The sequence below is a fragment of the Mauremys mutica genome, chromosome 1, assembly GCF_020497125.1.
Source record: "Mauremys mutica isolate MM-2020 ecotype Southern chromosome 1, ASM2049712v1, whole genome shotgun sequence".
NCBI lineage: Eukaryota > Metazoa > Chordata > Testudines > Geoemydidae > Mauremys > Mauremys mutica.
The window spans coordinates 55,693,322-55,718,337 of record NC_059072.1 but is presented as its reverse complement, the minus strand read 5'-3'; the positions used below and the strand labels follow the sequence as shown (position 1 = coordinate 55,718,337).

At 41.6% G+C, this 25,016-nt stretch overlaps 1 protein-coding gene across 4 annotated transcripts; it reads left to right on the top strand.

Moving 5' to 3' along the window:
- Positions 1–24: 24 nt before the first annotated feature.
- ZCRB1 (zinc finger CCHC-type and RNA binding motif containing 1) lies at positions 25–14,623 on the top strand. Of its 4 annotated transcripts, none has more exons than XM_045032105.1 (8): positions 25–163; positions 7,118–7,205; positions 7,374–7,402; positions 9,829–9,940; positions 10,029–10,136; positions 12,013–12,125; positions 12,228–12,303; positions 13,693–14,623. In XM_045032105.1, exons 2-8 carry the CDS (start codon positions 7,122–7,124, stop codon positions 13,822–13,824), a joined length of 654 nt encoding a protein of 217 aa, XP_044888040.1. In that variant the 5' UTR covers positions 25–163; positions 7,118–7,121; the 3' UTR covers positions 13,825–14,623. The 4 variants fall into 4 exon arrangements, with proteins under 4 accessions (XP_044888040.1, XP_044888060.1, XP_044888050.1 ...); XM_045032115.1 differs by having other exon boundaries at positions 73–135; positions 7,116–7,205; XM_045032125.1 differs by lacking the exon at positions 7,374–7,402.
- Positions 14,624–25,016: the final 10,393 nt, after the last annotated feature.

Genomic DNA, 25,016 nt, shown 5'->3' with positions numbered 1-25,016 from the left:
CTCACGTCCCCGGAAGGGCGCCGCCGCCGCCGCCGCCGCCGGAGGAGGAGTGCGGCTGATGAGTCCGCGCGGTCTCGGCGCGCCCGCGGAGAGGAGCGCGCGGCTCGGAGTAATGTCTCCCCCCGCCGCCGCCTGAGCTGCTCCAGCCCCAGCCCCGCGTGAGGTGGGTGCGGGGGGCTCCGCGCGAATCCCGCCCCGGGCTCACGGCGGCGTTTTGGTTCGTCCTCGTCCCGCGGGGCGGGGGTCGCGCCGGGACGGCTCTGGCGGAGATGGGGGGCGGGGTTGCTTCTCATTCCTGCCCTCTCCCAGGGGCGGGAATGACTCCCCGCCCCCGAGGGGCAGAGCCGAGGTCCCCGCCCAGCTGGTCAGTGTCAGAGTGACTGCCAAGGGGGCCGGATCGGGCCCCGGGGCTGTAGCGCTGTAACTGTGTAGCCCCGAGCGGCACAGCCCCGCCTTATATCCGCATAACGACGCTTTAGATCGGTGTAGCTGGGAAGGGGAATACGCAATATTAGTATCACTCTGTACTATTGTAACTGGCCACGCTAGGGCTCTTACCGGTATGGCTATTTTACTTTGGTTAGGGATTTGGGTTTCCTTATTGAAATAATCACATTGGTAAAACTTTCAAGTCCTAAGGGCCTTGAGCCAGGACAGCAGTTCATTTAAAGGCAGGAACTACAGCATTATGGGTTAGGGCAGCATGTGAGTTTCTGGGTGGATGTAAAGACTAGAGGGTGTTTGGCTTATATACCTCAGACACAGAAAGAAACCCCCCAGATCAACATTTCCCTACTGCAGATTCATATTCATTTGCTCTGTTGATGGAAGCTGTAATGCAGAGAGAGCTATGATGCTTTCACCATCCTCATAGTTTGCCCTTCCCAGAGTATGGTTAAATAACACTGTGTTAACCTGAGACCCATCTGCAACAGCCTCCACCAGGGAAGCTGAGCCCATGGCAACTAAGGGTTCCTGGCTGTGAATAGCAAGCAGAAATTGGCATCTCCCTATAGTCTAGATTTAGGCACCTGACTGTGAGAGGGACAAAGTTTAAGATACCTAACTCAAGCTTTGCAGATCCCAGTCTTGTTCCAGAGATTTTCTAGGCACCTACTAGTTAGGCATTGCAACACCTAAAAGTCCGTTTGTGTATCTGGGCCTTAGACACTCTGAGCCTGAGTTCCCCATCTTTAAAATTGAGACAATAGCATTTTCCTACCTCACTTGGGTGTTATGAGGATAAATACATTTAAAGACTGTGAGTTGCTCAGATGTTATGGTAATGGTGGCCATATAAGTACCTTAGATACATATGTGTAAATAACTATATCAGGTGCAGAGAGACAACGTGGGTGAGGTAATATCTTTTATTGGACCAACTTCTGTTGGTGAGAGAGACAAGCTTTTGAGCTTACAGAGCTCTTCTTCAGGTCTGGGAAATTGAGTTAGTTGTCTCTCTCACCAACAGTGCTGATGGCATTCCCCCAAAGCTGCTAAAATGCACTATTGATCCTGTAGCAGAATTACTTCTGCCTATCTTTCACCTGGTGTGGAGAATTGGAACCTTGCCAACTTCCTTGGAAGGACAGTATTGTGATTTCACTTTATAAGGGCAAGGGACTGTGCAGTGAATGTAAGAGCTACGGGCCAATCACCTTGCTGTCTGTGCCAGGGAAGGTGCTTGCACATGTTCTGCTGGCACATTTGGAGCCCCTGCTGCATCGGAAGTGTCACCCCTAACTGTCAGGCTTTATGAGGAACAGGTCCACATTAGACACCGTTTTGGCCCTCTGCTTGTTGTCAGAGATACATCATGAGGTCAAGAATCCTCTGCACATGGCGTATATCAATCTTAAGGCTGCATTTGATTCAGTTGACACTTTGGAAGGCCTTAAAGGGTGTAGGTGTCCCAACCACTCTGCTGGACTTGATTAGCAAGCTGTATAAAGGAACTGCTGCCCATATACATCTTGGGAATTAGAAATTGGCATCTTTTAAATCAGTATCTGGTGTCAGGCAGGGCTGTGTCCTGGCCCTGCACACTTTTATTGGACAATCAAATCCATAGCCATTAAGACAGGTGATCTTTCGCTCTTAGACAGTGGTGAGCAACCTGCGGGTCACAAGACAGTTTGTTTATATTGACCGTCTGCAGGCACGGCCACCCGCAGCTCCCAGTGGCCAGGAACAGCGAACCACAGCCACTGTGAGCTGCGGGTGGCCGTACCTGCAGATGATCAATGTTAACAAACTGTCTCGTGGCCCACCAGCGGATTACCCAGATGGGCCACAGGTTGACCACCACTGCTCTTAGACCTTGACTATGCGGATGATGATGATGTTCTACTACAGAGCCTCAACAGGTTTCACAAGGCACTCCAGCATATGGAGGAGGAGTTGGCTAAGGATGGCCTCCATGTTAAGACAAATCTGCAAAATCTAGGATCAAGTCCATGCATGACCCCAATCTCTTTGAATAATTAAACTGTTGAAGCACTTTCTAGCTTTTGCTATTTGGGTTCTATACTCACCAGTTCCTCCAGCTCTCACATGGAGGTTCTCCACTGGATGGGCATTGAAGTGTCTGCCCTGGGTCATTTACAACAAATATGGAATTAACGTCATCTGGGCACGACAACCAAGTTCAGGATCTGTTCATACTGTTTCCTCTCCATACTGCTCTATGGTTGCGAAACATGGACACTATGCTGCTCAGACTAGACAAAGCTGGGGGCTTTGCCAATGTTGTATATTGGGCATAAAGTGGAATGGCTTCATCTATAATGCAAATGTTTATGGTTGCTCCAGTCTGCAGACTCCTGGGGCCATTGTCTGCAGACTCCTGGGGCCATTGTCTGCAGATGATGTCTTACACTTTTTGGACATGTCACTAGAATGCCACAAGACAGTCTAACAAACGCCGTTTTCTAGATGGCTTGTAACATCCGGGATAAAATTCCACCGACCGAGGAATGGAGGCAGACCCCCTATTACATGGGTTCATCAAGCCTGTTCCAGCGTTAGATTCTCCACCCGTCAAGATCTTGCAACTGCACAGGAATGGAACAAATGGCATACGATCACTGCTGCCGACTGTTTGGCTAAGCACTGAGGAAGATACGTCAGGTGTAGTCCAATCCAGAAGGCAGGATGGCTGATGGTATCACAAAACAAAATACAGAAGTGGAAATCAAGGCAGAAGAACTTCTATCCAAAATTGGTTGGCCTGAATGTGGATTAATTCAGCAGTGAATGTGGGTTGTTTAAATGGGTCATAGGCCAAGTGTAGAAAAGTTAAGTTGCGACTCAACAAATCAATCAGAACCTTGAATTTATTATTCTCTATCTCAGTAAGGCTTTATCCCTAACTTGAAAAGGTCAAATTTATACTGAAAGACATTTTCAAATTTTGCTTCTAAGTCACAAAAGGTAATGGCAAATTCAAGCTCTTCAGATGCCTTGGAGGCATCCGTGAACTATTTTGGTAGTATCTACAATGTATCCTGGGACAGAGTACTGAACTCAGTGAATTAAATTTAGCATTTGGCCGTCAGCCATTTGAAGTATATTACAAAAAACTGAGTTAGGCCTAATATTAAGGAGATCAGCATAGGCATATTTGTGTGCACTTTGCATTTCACAATTGACTCCATTGGTGGATGTCTCTCTCTTTGAGAAGAGCCTCTTCTAATTTTGAGGTTTTGCAAAAACTAGAAGGTGCAATCCTGGAAGGCACAGTAATGAAAGACAATCCTGTCTCTGATGTCCAAAAGCTAATCCTTCAGGGATGAGAAATATGAAAAAAAAGGGTTGATGTCACATGGTGATTGGCTATTTAAGAAAATTGGGCTCAGTCCCACCTGTGACTAATCATCAGTCTCCCAGCTCAGGCTGAGAAGTGTTCAGGTGATAACTTGATGATCACCTGCTCCCCATAAAAGCCAGCAGGTAGCTCAGTTGAGCTTGAGAGCTGCAGGGAACAAATAGGTTCTTGGAGGAGAAAGTGCCTAGTTCATGTGATTCTCAGGCAGATGCACTGCAGAGTGTAATCTTGAAAGGAGTAGATTAGCACCTGCAGAAGACCCCAGGTCATGGGGAAAGGATGTGATCGATATGTTGAACTTGTGTTAAATAGTTTTATTATGGGGAAAAAAACCTGACTACTTGATTAGGATTCCAGTCTTTTTTTTTTCTTCAAGATCTAGGCTAGTGGTTTTCTGTATGAGAAGGTCTAAACCAGGGGTAGGCAACCTATGGCACGGGCGCCGAAGGCGGCACGCAAACTGATTTTCAGTGGCACTCACACTGCCCGGGTCCTGCCACCGGTCGGGGGTGGGGGGTCTCTGAATTTTAAATGAAGCTTCTTAAACATTTTTTAAATCTTATTTACTTTACATACAATAGTTTAGTTATATATTATAGACTTATAGAAAGAGACCTTCTAAAAATGTTAAAATGTTGCGAAGTGGTTGTCACCCAATCAAGCTGTTTAATGTTTGTCAGCCTGCAGACCATAGTTCCGTTCACTAAAATGAGACTTGCTGCGGAGAGTCACAAGTTGTAGGAGAGTTTAGTTTATGGTTTTCTAACTAATTGCCCTCTATCCATGGAACAAGCTTTACACATTCTTCTCCCTGTCCCCCATATGGCAGAGATCCATAATGCAAAACCAGCATAGCTTTTCAAATTTCCTTTGAATACAGCACCTTGTGTCTGGATAACCACACGTATGGCCATCTATTTGGAAGGCATGGTGCCAGGTCAAATTGGTTAGTCTTGACTTAGGGCATTAAATGCCAGGCAGTAAGGGAGTCTAGGATTATGTGGGCAGCCTACATAGCACCACAAGTAACATCTGTCCTTCATTGTGAACCTTTTCTGTGTTTTTATTTGCATAACCTTTGTCACTTCATATACTTGTGCCAAAGGAAATACAGTTCCTAAACAGGGAAGAAAAGGAAAGGAAAACTCAAAAGCTCAGCCAGTAGCTGCCACCCACACGGATTGCATTGCAGCAAGCACGTAGGAAATGAAGGGGAAAGCACTTGGGAAATCAATGTGTTCTAGGAATGTTGTACTCTCTACAAGTTGTTGAAGCAGAGTGCTAGAAAATATCCAGGGTTTGATTATGGTGTGGCAATAGCCATTCCTTTAGTTAAGGGTGAAACTAGCCTCCCTTTATAGATCTGTATTTGGGTTTTTTTTTAAACTGTCTCCCTGGGAACATCTGCAAAAAGAAACCAATCTCCCTTAAATTTCCCTTCTTGTATCTCATCCCTGGGTAGATATTTGCTGGGAAGTTCTGAGGGAAAAATCAGAAAAAGTTAGTTTTTCTAAAATTGTCATTGGTGTTTGATTTTTTTCCCTAAATCTTTTTGACTTGTATTTCATTGGCCTACAAACTCAATTTTTTTAAATTGTCTTGGGGAAGTCCTTGATTTATAATAAACACTACAATAAAGTAGACATGAAAGGAATTAACTGGGGTTTCATTAGAGATGGTTTATGGCACAGGAAGGCTGAGAGAGAAGGGCCTGAGGCAGATGTGCCAAATCCATGAAAAAAAAATGCAGAAATTGATCTTCTTTTTTTTTTGGCTTAATTGGCTTATGAGTTGCTTGTTGGCTAGTTTTTGGCTTGTTGGTTGTTTTTGTTTGTTTTTGTTTTTTATCGGCTCCGGACAAGGGGGAGGGGGAGAGTCAGGGGTGCACAATGGGCTCACCACAGTCCCAGACTGCACACCGGGGGGATTTAGTCACACACAGTGTTGGGGTTCTTAGGGATTGGCTTGTTTTGGCCTTGTTTTGAAATGGGATTAGCTTGATTTTTGGCTTCTTGTGAAAGTTGGGGTGCTTATTTACTGCATGAAACTTGGCAACTGTGGTCTGAGGAGAACAGGGAAGTGTTCTTTCCCCCGCCCCAAGCCAAAGAAGCAAGGAGGAACTAGGAAACTGTCCATCTGTCTTGCTCTAGTGCTTAAAGGACACTTTGTTAATTAAGGAGAGTTTGCCATTTTGGTATTCTTTGTTTACTATTTTGTTCTGGATTTTGAATCAAGCCAAGACTGCACAACGAGCCAGAAACAAGAAATGTTCTGTGCAGAGTTGTGTGCCCCTTAAATGTCAGGATGGAGTGATTTGGTTGGGTTTTTCCCCCCCTTTTTCCTGTTACCTACAGCTACAACCTGGCCCACGCTCACACAGAGAGCTGTTTCCACATGTGCGTATGCAGTTTTAAAAATAATGTATATTTTATAAACAACATAAAAATGTAAACATGGATGAGGGCAGAAAGAGAAGGAAAGGAATGGTAGAAGTGGTGATGGACCAAGAGAGGGGACAGGACTGGGTTGCAAGAAGCTGTGCTGCCTAGTCTGCTACCTCCAGAGCCTCCTGTGTGGAGAAGGGAGTGCTTGTAGGAGAGATGCAGATCCTTAAAGAAAGAGGGGAAAGGAAAATACTGAGTTCCGCAGAGACGTAGATGCAGGGTCAGGTGTCAGTTACAAGGAAATGAAAGAAAAACATAACTGTTTGGTATGATAAATAACAATGCTAATTTTTAAAGTTAATGAATTATTGTTTTTTTTTTACCCCCAATTATTGAGGTATTGGTTTGAAGAAATTTGTTGTTTATCTTATCAGTATGGATTTCTAATGTTGAACTCAGCTGACCTACATTTTGCATCCAGAGAGGCAAATCATTCAATCCTTATTCAAACAATACTTTCATTAAGTTCAGGAATGTACCAAAAATGTCTAATGATAAATGGAATAGTACCTGCTTTGTTTAGTCTGAAAGCTGAATTTATTTCACAAGTCATTCAAAGCTCATTTTAGTAATGCATAGCTTGTGCCAACTTTACTGAGTTTGTCCTGTCCTAGTCAATTGGTAAGTCAGGAACAGTAATACTGCTTTGATTTTTCCTTTACACTGTGGAACATGAAAGTGAACATTGATTTAATGTCAAACTGTGTAGGGAAATCAAAGCCACATTACTACCCACAGTTTTAACATATGACCGTACAATATATATTTGGAACAGCTCATTTTTTTATTTAAATTGCGATCACTTTATTGAACACTAATTAATCTCTCTCTCTCTCTCTCCCCCCAGAAAAATGAGTGGCGGGTTAGCACCAAGTAAAAGCACAGTGTATGTGTCCAACTTGCCCTTCTCTCTGACCAACAATGACTTATACAGGGTAAGCACATCTACGTGTAAAATAAGTTGTATTATTAGATTAATGTGCAGCCATTATGTAAAATGTGTCACCTGTGTCGTGTATATTTTAAACGTGAACTGTCATTTTGTTACAGTGTTTGATTTAACAACAGACTGCTAAACCAATATACGATGCTCTTTGTTTCAGATTTTTTCCAAGTATGGGAAAGTTGTTAAGTAAGTATAAACATGGCCTGGCATGTTGTTTTTCTTCAAGTTGGTCTCCAATATTTAGTGCTTTTTCTTTCTTTATGTACTTTGTACACTTAACATTTATTTTAAGCATGAAGTAGAGAACTGTATTGAATCTTTTTTTCCACATTTAATACAATGTAAGCTTAATTGCACTCTTGTAACAGTTGGGAGTTTCTTGCAGTCACACTCATGAAATAAGTATACATCAGAGACTAATCGTGTTCTGAAAGTCAATTCTCTGGAGCAAACAAGATATTGTTATGTACTAAGATGCCTCTCACTGAAGTGCTTTAAATAAGACTCTTGCTTTACTAACCTTCCTCCTCACAAGTTTGGAGTCTATATGACTTTAGACATTTTTTAAATGAGAAGACATTCTAAATACTAGCCCCGGGCCAGTGATGAGGCATTTAAAAATAAGATTGTTGATCTCACCAGGATCATAGCAAAATGCAACCAGCTGGTATTAGGTCTTAGTCTCAAAATAGACTCTGAGGCATTGAAGAAAGAGAATTGTAGCTTCAAGGCTCCAGCTCCTTCTCAGGAAGATAAACTTACCAATACTTTAAAATGTAAACCATAATAAAATACATCTTCAGTATACCTTCACAATCACTAGGAAATGCCCATCAAACCACAGGCAATAGAAAAAATAACTTCTAATTCATTTAAAGTCAGTGGGAAACCTTAACTGGATATGCTTAGTGTAAAAAAGAAGCCCATTTCGTCTTTCTCTCATTTCAAAATGGAGGCTCCTGCTTCATCTCGGGACATAAGCAGACACTGATCTGTCTCTCTTTGTCACTTCAAGATTATAAAGTCCCAAGCAGTCCTTTTTCCTTAGGAAAAGAATTAGAAAAATTAAAGAGGTGAAAATGGCACAGACTGAACCAGGGACAAAATAAGTAAGAAGCCCAGTAGAGCATGTGTTGGCCACTTCTCGTATTTGTATCTTTTCTGTTCAACACCAAGATGATTGATCTGACAAGTGGCAGCCTTAAATTGAAAGCTCACTATTCAGAAAGGGGTTCCATAAACTGTTACGCCCAAATAGTAATTAGTCTTCACGTTTTATTATTCAATGTGATTCAATTCAAGCTTTATAATTCAGTTTTTTTACACCACAAGAGTGCTTTTCATTGTTAGGCCCAATCAGAGAAAATCTGTATGCTTTTTATATCTGCTATTAGGAGCAGATCCACATTTTATCTGTGCCTCTCCTCAAAAAGTGTTTGTTCTTGCTCCCTGCTATGTTCCCTCTAAGCTGCATGGCTGCACAGCCGCCTAAGAGTCAATCAAGTGCCATGCACTTGATTAGCAGAGCTGCGCACATCTAGTGATGTGTGTTCAAATGCCCCTCCCACTGCTGCTCTGCAGCTGTGTTGCTCCTGCCTTCTGCCTTGGAGCCCCTGGCCAGCTGCTCCTGGGACCCTCCTGCTTTCTGTGCAGAGTGGAGGGTAGGGGAGGGCACTGATGTCAGGGTGTCCTCCTCCCCCCTGCCCATGTACCCCATCTCTGCAGAATGGGGGACAGGGGACAGGGCTCAGGAGCAGGACAGAGCTGCTGGCAGGTGCTGCGGTCTAAACAAGCTTTCTGGTGAGTGCCTCTCTGCTTAAAGAGACAGTGCACGGTCTAGCATACATTTCCCCAGCAGCCAGCACACAGACACTGTCTCTGTGTCTCTCACATACAGGCAGGGCTTTGGAGCTGTGCTCCAGCTCCGCTCCAGCTCCAAGAAAAAACCTGCAGCTCCACTGCTCCGGAGCTGCTCCGCGCTCCAGCTCTGGGCTCCGCTCCAAAGCCCTGCATACAGGTACACACACATACACTCTATCTCTGAATCTCACACTGTCACTCACGCGCACACACAGTCTCTCTCTGCCTGCCTGTCTGTCTGTCTCTCTCTCACACACACAGACACACACCTCCAAACACATACTTATAGTGGTGGTGGTGTTACTTCTTGGTACTTCCTGCAATGCACATATATTCTCTGTAATTTTATTCTTTCAAAGTGCTGTTACTTTAATTTTTTGACTGGTCTATGAATCTCATAATTTTATTTCTCTCTCATGCTTAAATTTAATTTTTTGAGTAGTGAGTTCTAAAATGCCTAACCTGTCCTGTTGGAGTAATTATCCCTATGGTAACTTTTTAAAGATATATATTATATCTAGGTTTTTTGTTTCTACTGGTGGTGCATGTCCTCACATTACCTTGATATTGGCGCACATAACAAAATCCATTCCGTACATGGATGGAAAAAATTACAGGGAACATTGGCTCACTGTATAACTAGCAATTATATTTAATATAAAGCTGAGACTTGTGGGTATTTATAAGTAATGAAAAATGGCTTTCTAGGATTTTTTCCCCTATCAGTAACTTTGTTATATGTTTATTTTCAGAGTTACTATTATGAAGGACAAAGACACCAGGAAGAGTAAAGGAGTTGCATTTATTTTGTTTTTGGATAAAGAATCTGCACAAAACTGTTCTCGGGCACTTAACAACAAACAAGTAAGCTACAGAAAAATGCCATGGCAAAAGAGGGGGAGAGCTCAGATTTCTCAAATTCGGACTCAGGGTTTTTTTCCTTTTGGTTTAGTTATTTGGAAGAGTGATAAAAGCAAGTATTGCTATTGACAATGGAAGAGCAGCGGAATTCATCCGTAGACGTAACTACTTCGATAAATCTAAATGTTATGAATGTGGGGTGAGTAAATTACTCGATGGATCTAAAAGAAATGTTTCCATCTTTGTTCTTGGTTTATGTTGTCACTAGTCTTGCCCCACATACATCACATCATTCCTTGTGGTAGCATCATGAAGCTTACATCAATATTTTCTCCACTTCAGCAATGATTCTAGCCTGGACTTCACTGGGTATTTGGGGTCTTCTAGAAACATGCTACCTGGTAACTATAAACATATTTGCTGATGTGCAGTCAGCACTGTAATATTATAGTCAATATATCTAATGCAAACAAAAGTATCTGTTTTTTGTTTTATAACAACTGTGCTTTCTTCTATACCTCTGAAACTTCTTGATGCATTTGAAGAGGAAAAATGTAAATTATACGAACAAGCCTGTGTAGCCTTTATTTTAAACTGAATGAATTGATAGTTCTGTGGTAAATTGCAGAGAGACCAGCTCCTGTTGCTACAGTTTAAAGATAAATAGGGTGGAGATTTGGAGGCTCTAGGAACACACAAAGAATGAGGACAATAGCTACAAACACAGTTACAAGTAACAATTATAGATTACACTCACATTACATAATCTGAGAGAGTATATGTACTGGGCCAATGCCATATCCATACTCACGTACCTAAAGCTTTCATATAGTAGGGTAGAACTCTCAACAGGTGGTCATAGAGACAGGGGTGGTTCCTGCTCGGGACATCCCAATGAAGTCTTCCATGGGTCTTCCTCTCTTGGGGTCTTCCCTCCTGTACCCAATAAGGGAATCTCTTTTATATTGTTGTTCTGACCACATCTAACACCTTATGCATATTCATAAAGGTTTCAACCCTCTTTTCTTTCTGTATTTCCACACACCATGAATATTGGGATGCTCTGTTTTTCATTGGTTGTTGTCTGTCTTTATCTTATTCTCAATAGCATCTATGCACAACGTGTCCTGCAGTCAAAGCAGGACATCCCATGATGTTATAATCAGGCATCTTGCAGTCTATACAGCTACGTTGTAACATCACTTATTGGCCCATTCTTTCCAGTCATCTTGTAACCTTACTGGCATAGGGTTATTCTTCGATTACTCACTCATGTCAAGTATTTGATAGCCTACAGCCTAGTATGGCTAAGCTAAACTCTTACAGGCCTCAGCCTATAAGCTTTGCATTCGAGCCATGCTTTACTTATGTATCTACCTCCTATACACTCATCACTCCTAAATACTCATCAAGCATATACTTCAAATCTATTTAGCGCACATTGATTATATATGAAATAGCATATGAGTTCACCATAACACCAAATAACACAATGATAGATGGATGATAAAATGAACTAATTGGATGCAAGTATATGAGGGAGAGGATAATTTTCCAATAACACCTATTTTCTAAGGATTTAGATACATTTAAGCCAATTCCATACTTCAGATTAAGCTAAGATTTTAAAAACTGAGTTTTGGATCATATTAATATGAACAATATTAATAATAATAGTTATTTAAATACCCATTCTTACTATCTTAAAACCAGAAATGTCATTGCTATCATGATTCTCTGACCTCAAATACTGAGGACCACGTGTGATCTTGAGTGTAGGTTACTTGCTAGTGTATTCAGCTTTTACAACAGCCAAAAAATGTGTTTTCCTTTATAGTTGATTCCGAAGCATAACTTGTGGCTAGCGTACAGTATCACTGCTAACTTTTCCCATTTCCAGGGTAAATCTGCAAGTAAGGGTTTATTTTATTTGCATTCTACATACCAGTGCAACATTCCTCTTCCTTTATTAAAACTGCTTCCATTTTGAATTGTTTAATGTTAATTTTCCTAAGGATATACTTAGTGCCAAGTTTTTAATTGCTTCTATTAACCTATGTTTCTTTTTCTCTAAGGAAACAGGACACTTAAGTTATGCTTGTCCTAAAAATATGCTAGGAGAACGTGAGCCTCCAAAAAAGAAAGAAAAGAAGAAAAGGAAGAAAATAGTTGAACCGGAAGAAGAACTGTATGGGCACCTACATTTAAATATCCACTCTTTACTCTTATTGTACTGTCTTTTTAGAATGAAGTGCATCTATTTTATATTTTTACTTTTTACTCTATTTAGTGAGGAAGAGGAAGAAAGTGAAGATGAGGGTGAAGATCCTGCTCTGGATAGCCTCAGCCAGGCCATAGCTTTTCAGGTACTAAATTGAATTACAGTATGTATCCTTGTTTCTAAATAATTTTTAAAACAACTTCAAATAAAAATTACAAGCATCTAGACTATATTATACACAGCAAAGAACTCTATATCTATACAGCAACCCTCCCTTCTGTGGTATTCTGGAAAGTCATCCTCCCCATTTTCTAATCTGTGCAAAACATGGTGAATATTGTCCTTTTTTTAATGCTGCAACCATGTCCAGCCCTTCCTAAAATCACTCCACTAGTTTGCTGTTGCCACCCATGTCAGATCCAGACTCCTCATTCTTACCTTTAAGATTCTTCACAATTTTAGCTGTCTATCTTGATGTTGTCACTTCTGCTCCCCCAACCCTTCTTGACTCCTGTCATAATATTTGCTTAGCTCAAAAAGGATGCCTCTCAAAAAGCCCTTTTTCAAGACTCACTTATCAGTGTAACTTTATAGGATTTAAAAAAATCTAATCCATCATGACACATATGATAGACTCTCAGATTTTTTTTATTTAAGTTTATTCTGCTATCAGGTTTTGTTCCATTATAGAGCCCGCCATGAAATATGGCTCTGTGTTCAGATTAAAAAATACATACACAAGTTCAGGGAGGCTCAGTCTTATAATTATTTATTATTATTGTGGTAATTCATAGATCTTAAGACCAGAAGGGACCATTAGATCATCTAGTCTGAGGTACATAAAATCTCCCACCATCCACCTCCCCAAAAAAGTCCTTCACTAATGGAAAATAGAGGTCGAGAATGTAAACACTAAAAAGTCAGTAAATACTTCATGTACTTCAGTACCCATGTGAGGTATGTATAATAATTGGGGTAAAGGAGTGGTCCTGGTAAAATCAGAACCAGCCAAACCTTCAGCCTTTACTTGAACAAAATAACTTTTATTTTGGGTATGGACTGGTTCGTTCATTCTTTCAATGACAAAATCTCAGTTCCTTGTTGTTTCCAAGGTTTCTCTACTAATGTCAACCCACAATACAAAGTATACTTGGCTTCAAAGGGTTTCCAACATATGCTGTAGTCTTAAGGCTCATCGATATTTGCAAGTAGGTCAGTTCCTTACAGTGATTGTTGGCAGTGGGTCTTCCTGCACTGGTGCAGAAGACTGTTTACCCACTAGCATACAAGGGACAACATTGTTTTCAGCATCATTTCAGAATTCATTCTGCCTCAGGTAATCAGTCCATTTAAGAATGCTAATGAGCCCTAAAATTATTTTTGTTTAATTGTTGTTCCCAAAGAGTCTAATACACACAAATTAAATATGACACCAAATAGTATTTGCATTACTGCATTTAATGTATTGCATAGCACCTATTACTTTTTATCAAAATAATAGCTCATATTTTCCATTTTTACAATTGCATTGTAGCAAGCCAAAATTGAAGAAGAGCAGCAAAGATGGAAACAGACTGCAGGGGAACCTTCAACTTCTGACGATTCGAGAAGGCCACGGATTAAAAAAAGTGCATATTTCAGTGATGAGGAAGAATTTAGTGACTGATTTATATATACAGAGAGAGTGTACATTTGTACAGTATTACAAAGCTGTCTAATATAGCTTTGTTTTAGAGCTAAAGAAAGTTGCTGCTAAAATTTATGCTATTATAAATTAAACAAAAATACTAATTTCTAATTATACTTCTAATGCAATGTCTGGTTTCAAATATCATGTTTCTGGATTTTGAATTAGAGTTTAGCATCCTGAGTTAGACCTGGCTCCTTCAGCATGCAACATTGAGGCCTTAATGTGAAATTTCAGCCTTGGATAGAGGGACCAACCCAGGGCTTGTGCACCACTTAAGTTCTGTTTAAGGTCTATTTGCAAGTGGAGCTTCAGTGATGTATAGGCCTTGCTTTGGTCCCTCCTCACGGGGCTGAATTTCACCCTTAGTGACCATTATTCTAAAGTGTAGGCTGTTATAGTAGGATAACTGCAAAATAGAATCTAAATTGCCAACTGCTATATTATAACTTTAGTCAGTGTTTGTGAAACAATTTAGCAAGTTGCTGTTGTTTAAGAGGAACATTAAAAGGCTTTATTCTGTTTTTGTTCTGGATCTATGTATAGTTTTAGTAATTAATCATTGCTTATCATAAACCTAATATTGAAAATACAAACTTTCTGGGAATCACAAAAGTTAAGTGAGATGTGGTGTTCAGGAATGTTGTTTACTGAAAATCTCCATGAGAATTTTTTAACGATCGCTGGCAATTTTATTGGTGTTGCATTAGAGGAATACATGTATTTTTAATGAATATGCTTTCTTTTTTAAATAAATATTTGAAGACTCTCAGTAGGATGGAGGGCTTGCTGCTGCACTCTTATTCAAGTGTAGAGACATTGTAAACAATTAGTAATTTAGTCAGACTATGTCAGATCAAGGCTAGGTGACAGTGCATGTTTATGCTAGCAGTTCTCTATCTTGGTATTTATATTGTCATCATCATTATGATACCAGAATACTAATAATATATAGTGCTTTTTTAGAGCTTTATGTTCAAAGCTCTTTACAAACACTAAGTAACTTTTACAATATATCTGGTAGGTAGGTATTATCCCCAGTTTATAGATGTGGAAACTGTAAATAGAGAAATGAAGTCCTTTTGCCAAAAGCTACAAAGCAAGCCAGTGACAGAGCTTGAATTAGATATTGGGACTTCTGTCTTGCTGCTGTAATTCCTTCAGACTACATTGCCTTGAAGGTATTTAATTAGTGAAAATTCTTCCCCGTTTAGTCTGATGTCACTGCACTATGTATACTTACTTTTTAGTACATATACAGAGCAAATTGATTGGCACCTTTTTAAGAATCAAAACATATACTGGTTCACAGGGCCATCCCTAGCTATTTTGGTGCCCTACGCAGCCCCTCCACAGGGGGAGCTGTGTGGGGACCCAGGCCTCCACAGGGGAGAGTGCGAGGGGACAGCTGGTCCCAGGCCTCCGCAGTGGACGGGAGGGGGCTGGTCACTTCCTGTAGGAAGTGGAGTGACCCAGCCCCAGCCTGCTCCACTCCCCTGGCTCCCAGCCATGCTGCTGGCAAGTGCTGGGAGGTGGTTCCTCCCCCCCCGCCCCCCAAAGCCTGGGAGCTAGGGAAGAGGAGTGGGCTGGGGCCAGGTCATTCCACTTATGATGCAGTGAGTGCAGGGTTGGGCCTGACTGCAATCTTCCGGGGAGTGGGGACGGGGCTGGGGCGGGGCTGGGACAGAGAAGAGGTGGGGTGGGGGCCCTGGGGAAGAGCCGGAGCCGGAGCAGGGGCTGGAGCAGCATACAGCTGCGCAGGGCACCACCCCCGTTCAGTTGATGACATTGGATTCAGACACTTTGATGATCTCCTGCAGGTACATTATCAATATGGAAGGGATTTCTGTCTGTCTGTCCACACACATCAGCTGCCCCTTCAACATCACCAGGATCTTAGTCATCCATTTTTAACAGTGTTGCAAAAATACAGCTTTCATTCTTACATGCCTGCAGAAGAGACCCTCTTGCTGTGCCTGAGGATTGTGACAAACCAAAAGAGTTCTCTTCCAAAGGCTGCAGAAGGCAAATCTGGACCTCCCTGGGCATAGATCCTTCTTTAAAATCTCAATCTTAAATTTTAATTAAAACTCAAATATGTACTTTTAACCAATCTCTTTTGGTGCTATTTTGAATTGTGCCAAGAGATAAAGTAATGAGTTTGCTGGCTTCCCCTTTTCCCACTTGCACAAAGGTTTAGAAAATGGCAGTGACAGAAGAAAGATGCACACTGTTTCTGTGACTGCTTCAGTCCTATGCAGAGGAGACACAAAGTACTTGTTCTACCCAAGAACCATCATCAAACATCCACATGACCTTCCTCTTGTGTGTGGTCAGGCTAGTTGTCTCTGAGGCTCACCCCAATGCTTCCTGTTGGCCACCAAATGAGTTTCCTACAAAGCAGTTAGAGAAGGTTGATGGATTTTCTACCCTGGCTGCTTTTTGCCTCACAACCATCTGCCCTGTATTTGCTTCTGTTAGTATACAGTAGCAATTCAGTGTAGATCATCTCAGCTGATACTCCTCTCATAGAAGTATTAAAAGGACCTGGAATTGCAGGTGGTGTGGGTCGAGGAAGAGCTAAAATCAAATCTGTTTCTGCTCAGAATTAGCATCCAGGACATAACTGATCTTCTGCCTCCTTCTCCCTCCCTTAATATCTCCCATTTCCTCCCTTACCCCCTTTCCACAGAAATTTTCTTCTCAGGTGTTTGAGGGATTTTTTTTATTGGTAGCACTTCATAGCCTTCCTGGTTAACCTGTCTAGGTATTACAAGATGTCTAATTCTCTTGCCACCTTCATACTTACATCTGACCTCTTCTTGTAATCAACTTCCTCTAAGCCAGTGTTCTCAACCTTTCCAGACCACTGGACCCCTTTTCTTGCATACCCCAAGTTTCACCTCACTTAAAAACTACTTGCTTACAAAATCAGACATAAAAATAAAAAGTGTCACAGCACATTATTACTGAAAAATTGCTTTCTTATTTTTAGGATATAAAATAAATCGATCGGAATATAAATATTTCAGTGTATAGCAGCAGTTCTCAATTGGGTCTGGGGCTCTCTGCTGGGCCGCAAGCAGGTTTCAGGGGGTCTGCCAAGCAGGGCCAGCGTTAGACTCGCTGGGGCCCAGTGCAGAAAGTCCAAGTCCCACCATGTGGGGCAGAAGCCTTGGGCTCTAAGTCCCACCACCCGGGGATGAAGCTGAAGCCTGAACAACTTAGCTTCATGATACTCCCAGTAGCGTGGGGCCCTGGGCAATTGCTCTGTTTCCTACCCCCTAACGCCGGCCCTGGATTTCATATGCAGAAAAACATTTGTTGTGGCACAGATGGATCATGGAGTTTTTATAGCCTATTGAGGGGACCTGAGAAAGAAAAAGGTTGAGAACCCATTGGTGTATAGTATATAGAGTAATATAAAGTCATTGTATGAAATTTTAGCTTGTACTGACTTAGCTAGTGCTTTTTATGTAGTGTGTTGTAAAATTAGGCAGATATCTAGATGAGTTGATGTTCCCCCTGGAAGACATCTGTGTACTCCCAGGGGTATGTGTACCCCTGATTGAGAACCACTGCTCTAAGCCCCTGCCAGAACAGACCATGCACAAGAGGGAGGAATTAACAGGCTAACATAAAAGTACTAGAGGAAGAATTTTTTATCTAATAACTCTCAAGGCAAAATAGCAGAAAATCAAAGATCAAAATCAAGGGAGCTTCAAAATTGAAGCCAGAAAGTAAGGGTAATAAGCTGCTGTACTAAGACTTTCAAGAAGCCTTTTCCTTGAGGATGTAAAAAGGAATTTTGCTTGTTTTTACACTAGGCATTTGATGAGGTAATTAAAGCAGAAAGGGAACACTAGAGTAACCCTTCTAAAATAGATGCAGCAACAGTCCCCTTGTAATAGATGCAGTGATTTCCACCAAAGGATTTCCCTCCCAAAGAGTTCGCAGACATGAAAGAGAAATCTTTCCTAAACTATAACTTACACAGACTTGGCATTAGCTCTGAAAGCTTTAGATGTGTGGCTCTGGCCTAGAGGGATGAGCTCATAGTAGCCACTCCCTCAAAGGGAAAAGAATTGAAAGCCAGGCTAAAAAAGACCTCTCTGCCCTTGTTGCTCAAGGCAGATGAATCTCTTGATTCCCTCAAATCGCTAGTTTGGTCCATGGCCTTGAACACTGGTTTCAGGAGACGTACATGGCTGTGATCATGGAAGGCTGACGCAGGTAAAGACTCAAGGAGTTGGACAAATTTATTTTGCTTGAGGAGACTATCAGATTTTTTTGATTTTTCTCCAAAGGCAGCCCACACTTAAAAATAAGAAGGGAGGTAACTTAAAGGGGAGCTTCAGATGGCAGAGAGAGGAAATCTTACAAGACGACTGTCAGAACAAACATTCTGTCGCCACAAGAACTCTTCATGCCAGTTCAGCCTGTTGAGAAGTGCCTGACTCTCAAGACCGAACCACGCAGTGAGTGCACTTGTGAATTTTGTAACCCGACAGAGACATGGTTAACTTAACCAATTGTAAATTACACAGTTCAGTCTGTGTCCACCTGGTACCTTATCTGCCATCACCACTGTGTTTTTGTATCTACATCTACCAGGCTTCCATTATGTTCTTAGGATTGCATCCAGGCCACTACCCCATAGTGCCTCAGTAAAGTACTAGTAGAAGTGGTAGATGTGGTTAAATGGCAGTAGACAAAGTACAACAGTCTGGACAGTGGTGTGAGAGTTACGTCCAGCAACGCAAATTACAAGCAATTGAAGCCCATTTGTGGTTTCTGGGTGACAAAGCGCTCTGGGATTACTTATATGAGTTTGATAGAATCCTCAGAGGTCAGGCACACAGTGGCAAATTTACTGCACAGGAAGGTGCATTGTGTGCTGTTTTCACTGCACAGTTAGGTGTGTGTGTGTGCAGGGGGAGGAGTATATTTACCATTTGTTCTCTATATAAATATATATATATAACCATCTGTATGCACAAAAAGGTTAAATTACCCTCTGTCTGTAAAGGGTATTTTCATTAAAATGGCAGTTGCCAGCGTTCACATAGCTGTCCAGTTCATATAAGTGGAGACTTCAAAACTTTTGTAGTATTGTTAAAATATGTGCTTATAACTTATTTGTTTAACTTATATGCTCTAATTATGTGGGTTTTTTTCTGTAGTCATCTAAGAAAATCCTATAAATTACTGCAATTTTCCTTTAAAGAAATGAGCACAGTGGGAAAGGTCTCAGCCTAAACAAATGCAGACGAGCTACAGAGTACAGTCACCAATCTCCCAGAACCTGAACAGGGTAATCTAGAAAATACAGGTTGAGAAGAGTCTGTATGTATGATAGAGCAAGACTATGTTAAGCTTAACAGCTGCACAAGTATTAAGTACTGTGTGGACACACTCTTACCATGAAGCTCCAAAGCATTACATTACATTTTTAGAGGTAGTATTCAAAGCAGAGTAGAACTGGCTTCCAGCACCTCATGTTAAAGGCAGAGACTGCCTTTATTAATATGAAAATCATCAGCCTTTTGGTGGTAGGGCTCGTGATGCTATGCTAATGCATGAGGACAAATTGATAGGAACTAAACAAGGATATAATCCCAGAAAGGAGCCCATTTGGACTGCCCTAGCCTCTGTGGCATCTGCCCTGTGTGGATTTGATTAGTTGACAGAGCGCCATCTGCTCAGGATGCCTGGGGCCATGAGTGCACACAAAAACTGACATGACTGCTGGTGGCATATGGCAGTTAGGAAAGATGAGAAAGTGCTGTGGATGGTGGTGGTGGTTTTGCGTTCATGAACGATGTATCTGGTAAAATGAATTATTGCAACCTCTGTTGAAGTTATGTTTATTACAAAGGTGTGTTCTTGAAAATAAAACTTAACGATTTATTTTGATCATCTCTAGCATATCTCCTTTGAGCAGAGAGGTGTTTACTGTGGGAAGCTTTCCAGTTGATAGTCCATTACAGGAAAAACATTACAGACCCAAATTATTTGATTTGCGTTTAGAGCACAGCAAAGGGCGGATTCTGGACCAAATTCTCCTGTGGAATCACAGAACACATAGGGGCTCCAGTGCAATATTCACTTTCATACTTAATTGGTCTGAGGCTGTTGCAGAATTTCCAGCCTGCGGCACTGAAGTGCTGCAGATCCAGGCCTGCCCAATTTAGGTCAAGCTTGCCGTGGAGTACATGGGACTCTGGGGATAGATCACTAGATACATTTCTCGGTTCTGTTCATTCCCTTTGAAGCATCTGGCACCAGCCACTGTCAGAAGACAGGATACTGTGCTAGATATCTAGATATACTGGGCTAGGCACAGTATGGTCATTTTTATGTTTTTAATTTAAGATCAAGCAGCCCCCACTCATCATTTGACTTATGTTATATTCTTCTGTTTGCTTTTTCTGCAAGATTATATATGTTTTGCATGCCTATTTAATACCAAAATGGTACACGTTACAACACTTTATCATTGACATCAACCTCACTGATGAATTTACCCCAGTATTTGTTGTTCAGACTATTCTGAAGATGAACTCGCTACTTTAATTTCTGGGTTTGAAAATTGGATAAAGTTTGGGAGGCATTTTGCTCCCCTTATCAGCATGGGGCAGTAACCCATTGCACCTGGGTCTTCCTACTCCTGCAGGGATTTGGGAGTCAGCTACCAATTCAGCAGCATTCCCTCCCCCCCCACACACACACACATGGACCCTGCAGAGGGCACTTCAATGTTCTAGGGTCCAGATGTGGAAGGAGCCGGAATGGGCAAGACAGGGGCAGAGCCAGGTTGATATACATTCCCAGATATCTTTTCTATAGGGCTCCACACCTAAAAACCCTTTCCATGAGGATTTGTTAGAATTAAAACTGATGGAGCATCACAGCCTGTGGACGTTATGTCCAAACTTCAAATGCCAAAGAGTCAGTTTCACAATCTTGACTTTCATAGGTTTTGTAAAAGCTAAGATACTATAGAACAGTTTGCTTTGGTTTTTTGCCAGGGCAAATGGGCCTGGCTGCATATTTATGGCAGTGCTCGAGTCACACACAAAAAAGTGCTGGAATTCATGATTTTGACAATAAGAATAACAGTAAATTTTTTTTTTCACACTTGAAAGATGCGCGCTCTCTCTCTCGAGATATATATATATATATACACACCCCACATTCTCCATTGTCTACGCAAATATATCCCAAATATATTGGTTTGTTCCTTGTGCTGTCTCTTCAGGTATCCATTTCTGTGATTTTGTGTCATCTGCTGATGAAAGCCTTGCAAGCCACCTCTTCACATACAGTACTGTGTTGAAAGAATACACAGGAGGTCCAAGCAAGCTAATGAACATCAGTTGTGCAAGCTGAGGTACTTTGAAATAGTTGCTTAAGGGGGTGCAGATATTGTTCAGCATGCTGAACCCTCTTTCTGCATCAGTCAATGTCATGGAAATCATTTAAATAGCAAACACTAGAAGTCTGAGATCACTGAGGACCTCTTTGCCTTCGCGGTAGATGTAGTCTTACAAGCTTTCTTTAATTTCAGATGTAACTTTTCACATAATTTGTTCACTTCTTCTTGCCCTCATACCAGGGAATCTCTGTATCTACTGGCCAGTTACTCATACCTAAGACTTGTATCTGATCGATCGACTCATTGAAGTTGGAGGCATTATGTTGATTATGCCTGCCAGGAAGGATAGAGCAATTTGAGACCACAGTGGCAAGTATCAGTGATCTAAGATTGTTGGCTAAGCTAAAGACGAAAATGTTGCTGGCTGATTGTTTGTGGATGTATGCATTTTTCAATAGTGGTACTGACTTGAAATCCTGTTCAGCAACAGCTTGCTGTGGTTTTGGATATAGATGGGGGAGCTTCTTGTTTCATCTTCCCAATTTCCCAGACAGTTCTATTGACCACTGGATACACTCAAGCTAAAGTAGGTGTTCCGCCACTTTAGTTACCTCCTCTAGACTATCCATCAAAAGTCCCAATTTCAAAACAAACTCTTCAGAGGCCAGTGACCTAGTAAGCCCCTGGAAAGTCTTTTGGGTCTTGGCATCATATGACTGATCTTCAGACACAAATGTGAAATGTGTGTGAAGAGCTGTATAATTTTCCCAGACAGCCACTACCACGCTAAAAGTGGAAGTCACCCAACATACCCTCTGAATTTTTCTGACTTTAAGTTGTACAGCAAATTTGGAGGCACAAGCACTAATTTCCCATTGGTTTTTGAGAGACTGGCTATAAAATGAGTGCACCGAATCCATTACAATTTTGAAGTGATTTATTCATCCAACTTCCTCAATGGTATTCCCAATGCTAAGTTCATTTCTGTGACACAGACAGTACCACTGAATCAGATTGGTAGTTCTTGGCTAAACTAGTCAGCACTCCACTTTATGTCTCAACCATGACACTAGCACCATCACTACATGCACTGATAAAGTTCCTAATCAAATATTCATTGCAGAAACCATGTTTTACTAAACAAGCATTGATTGCCATAACAATCATCCCTGCATCACTTCCTTCTCATTCAAAAAAAAAAAAAACCAGCCTCGGAATGAATAACTGTACGTATATAGAAAATCAACATCAATTTTGAAGCTACAGTAGTCGATTCATCGTTGAATACAGAAATGTTTGCCCCTGAAGTAGTAACTTCATTATAAGGTTCTTTTTCACATTTCCTGTCTGATAAGGTCTGCAATTTCATGGGCTGACCACTCAGAATGCAAAATAACATCCATATCTAAACTATTGCTTCATTGCAAATCACCAAAGTCAGGAAGATCATTCAGTGGTGAGACTTTTTTTGCATGTAAGTAAACACCGTGGAATACTCTACCAGTAGATTCATACAGATGTCTTTTTTGTTCACCAATGGCATTCTCTGGAACATTTTTCTTCGCATGAAGTCCAATCCAAGAGGCCGCAGCATGTGTTGCATTTTTCCCATGTAAAAACGTTTTCTTTCTCAGTGATGTGTGCTGTAACCTAGTTATATCACCATAAAATCCAACACTACACCTGCTCCACTCATTTGAAGTCTTACAAACATTCTGTCTTGTGCTTGCGCCTTAGCCTCCAACCTCTTGGCAAACCCAGCAACCAAGTTGCCCACCAGTAAAAACCAGCCACAGCCTTGAAAAAATAGCTGGCCTGCTTTTCACTCCAGTAAGAAGGAAATCCTGCTTTCAGTGGTGATGAGCATTCATGCAGAGCTAAATGCAAATTAAATTTGACATTTTTTTTCTTCTGTTGATTGATTGGAACTCGAACAAGGGGCAGGGTTGGAAATTGGTGAAGGCAGTGAGGCAGTTGCCAAGGCTGCAAGTGCCAGGGTCACAGAAGAGTTGCAGGAGGATGTTTTTGACAATGCTAAACAGAATGGAGATGATGTTGCTACTGAAACATACGAGTTTAAAAACAGTTCACATAAATTTTAGTTCAAAATCTGATGATGAGACTAATCAAATGACATGCAAGATGCTCCCACTAGAGCTACTGTCATATCCCTCCTTTAGGACTATGTAGCCAAGGAAAGATAGCTCTGCAGAAGACAAAAATGGGTGGAATTGACATCACTCAATGAAATGAATCAAATTATATGTAATACCACCCCTGGCACCCCCAAAGTAGTTTCAAACTTTCCACTCCCCGGGGCTTTCCCTCTTGCCTTCTACCTGAACCTCTCTTAGTGGCCAACCACTTTTCATCTTGATACGACAAACCGTTCATGAGAATAAGCTGTTAACAGGAAAGTTTACACAAAAATAAATTTTAAAAAACCTGACCAAAATCCATCAAACTTACCTTTGAATGTCACTTTTCTGTTTCTTGCAAGCAAGAGAAGAATATGACAGAATCCCTGTGTGCTTTTTAATCATTTGTAATGTCGTCTTTACCCACAGAAACAAAACATCAGTTGCTCATGCATGCGTCAGTCAGACTGACAGGTCATCAAGTCATTGACCAGAGCTCCCATGGAGGTGCCAGCCACACATACTACAATGCAGGGGCACCATGTCCATAACAAACCTGCACAGGCAGACCTGTTTCTTTCCACTGTTTGGGGTAGATCAATTCCTACCACAACCGCAGGCCATCTCCTGTTCTCCCTTGAAGCCCTGTTGATCCTAGTCAGGGTCAACTCGCCCATGGGCAGCAAAAGAGGAGGGTGGTTCACTCCTGCCAGGACCCATCAGTCTATAGAGCAGTAAAGAGCTCTCCCTTGCCCACCTTGGTGAAGGGGTGCTAGTGGCACTGACCATAGGGGAGACAGGGACATGGGAGGCACTGGCTGTGGGCTACATTCGCTATTTAATGGGGAGGGCAAGGGAGACACTGACTATGAGGAAGTAGAGACATGGGGGATCCACTGCCTCCTCCATGGCTTCTGCTTCCAGGCCTGTTCCTGACTGTTCAGGTTACTAAGCCACCATCTCACCTCCTGCAGCAGGGAGCTGGGTCTAGGGTGCTCTGAGTGCACCTGCCTGCTGCAAGGTAAAGACAGAGCCAAACTGTGACATCGCACAATTACCCGAAGTACTGGAACACCATTCCTGCTCCCCAAAAAACAGTCCTGGAATGCTGTTCTGGAGTGTTCTGGCACCACTTGAGCACTGATTCATAGGAAGTTATCTTCATGCTCCTAGCTGGCTTGTCTTGAGAAGCAGGGGCACTTGTCTGTTGCTTGAAATATTTGTTGCAAACTAATTTCTGCTATATTCAGAGATTTGGGGAAAAAATCAGCAAAGGCTAATTTACAAAGGTCATTCCAGTTCTTCATTAGCTGCCATATAGAAACTAGATAGCACATCTGAAAAATAGGTTTCTTTTATTAAAATTGGTTAAAATAGGGCAGAGAACTGTGATTTTTTAAAAAAAAAGTTCCTTGAGTTTTCATAAAAATTAAAAATCTATTTTTTTTTAAATTTTGCAGTGTATAAAAGTTTGATCACAACTGGTCAAAAGGGGGCAGTGGGGTTGTATTTTTAAAATCTCATCCATTTTTTTCCTAAGGGCTTTTTAAAATCAGATTTTGAAATTTTTTGACTAGCACTAATATCTATTTATTTCTTTCCAGCAGCATTCATGATGTGCTAGGAGTTCCCAGGCATTCAAGAAGGGATGGTCC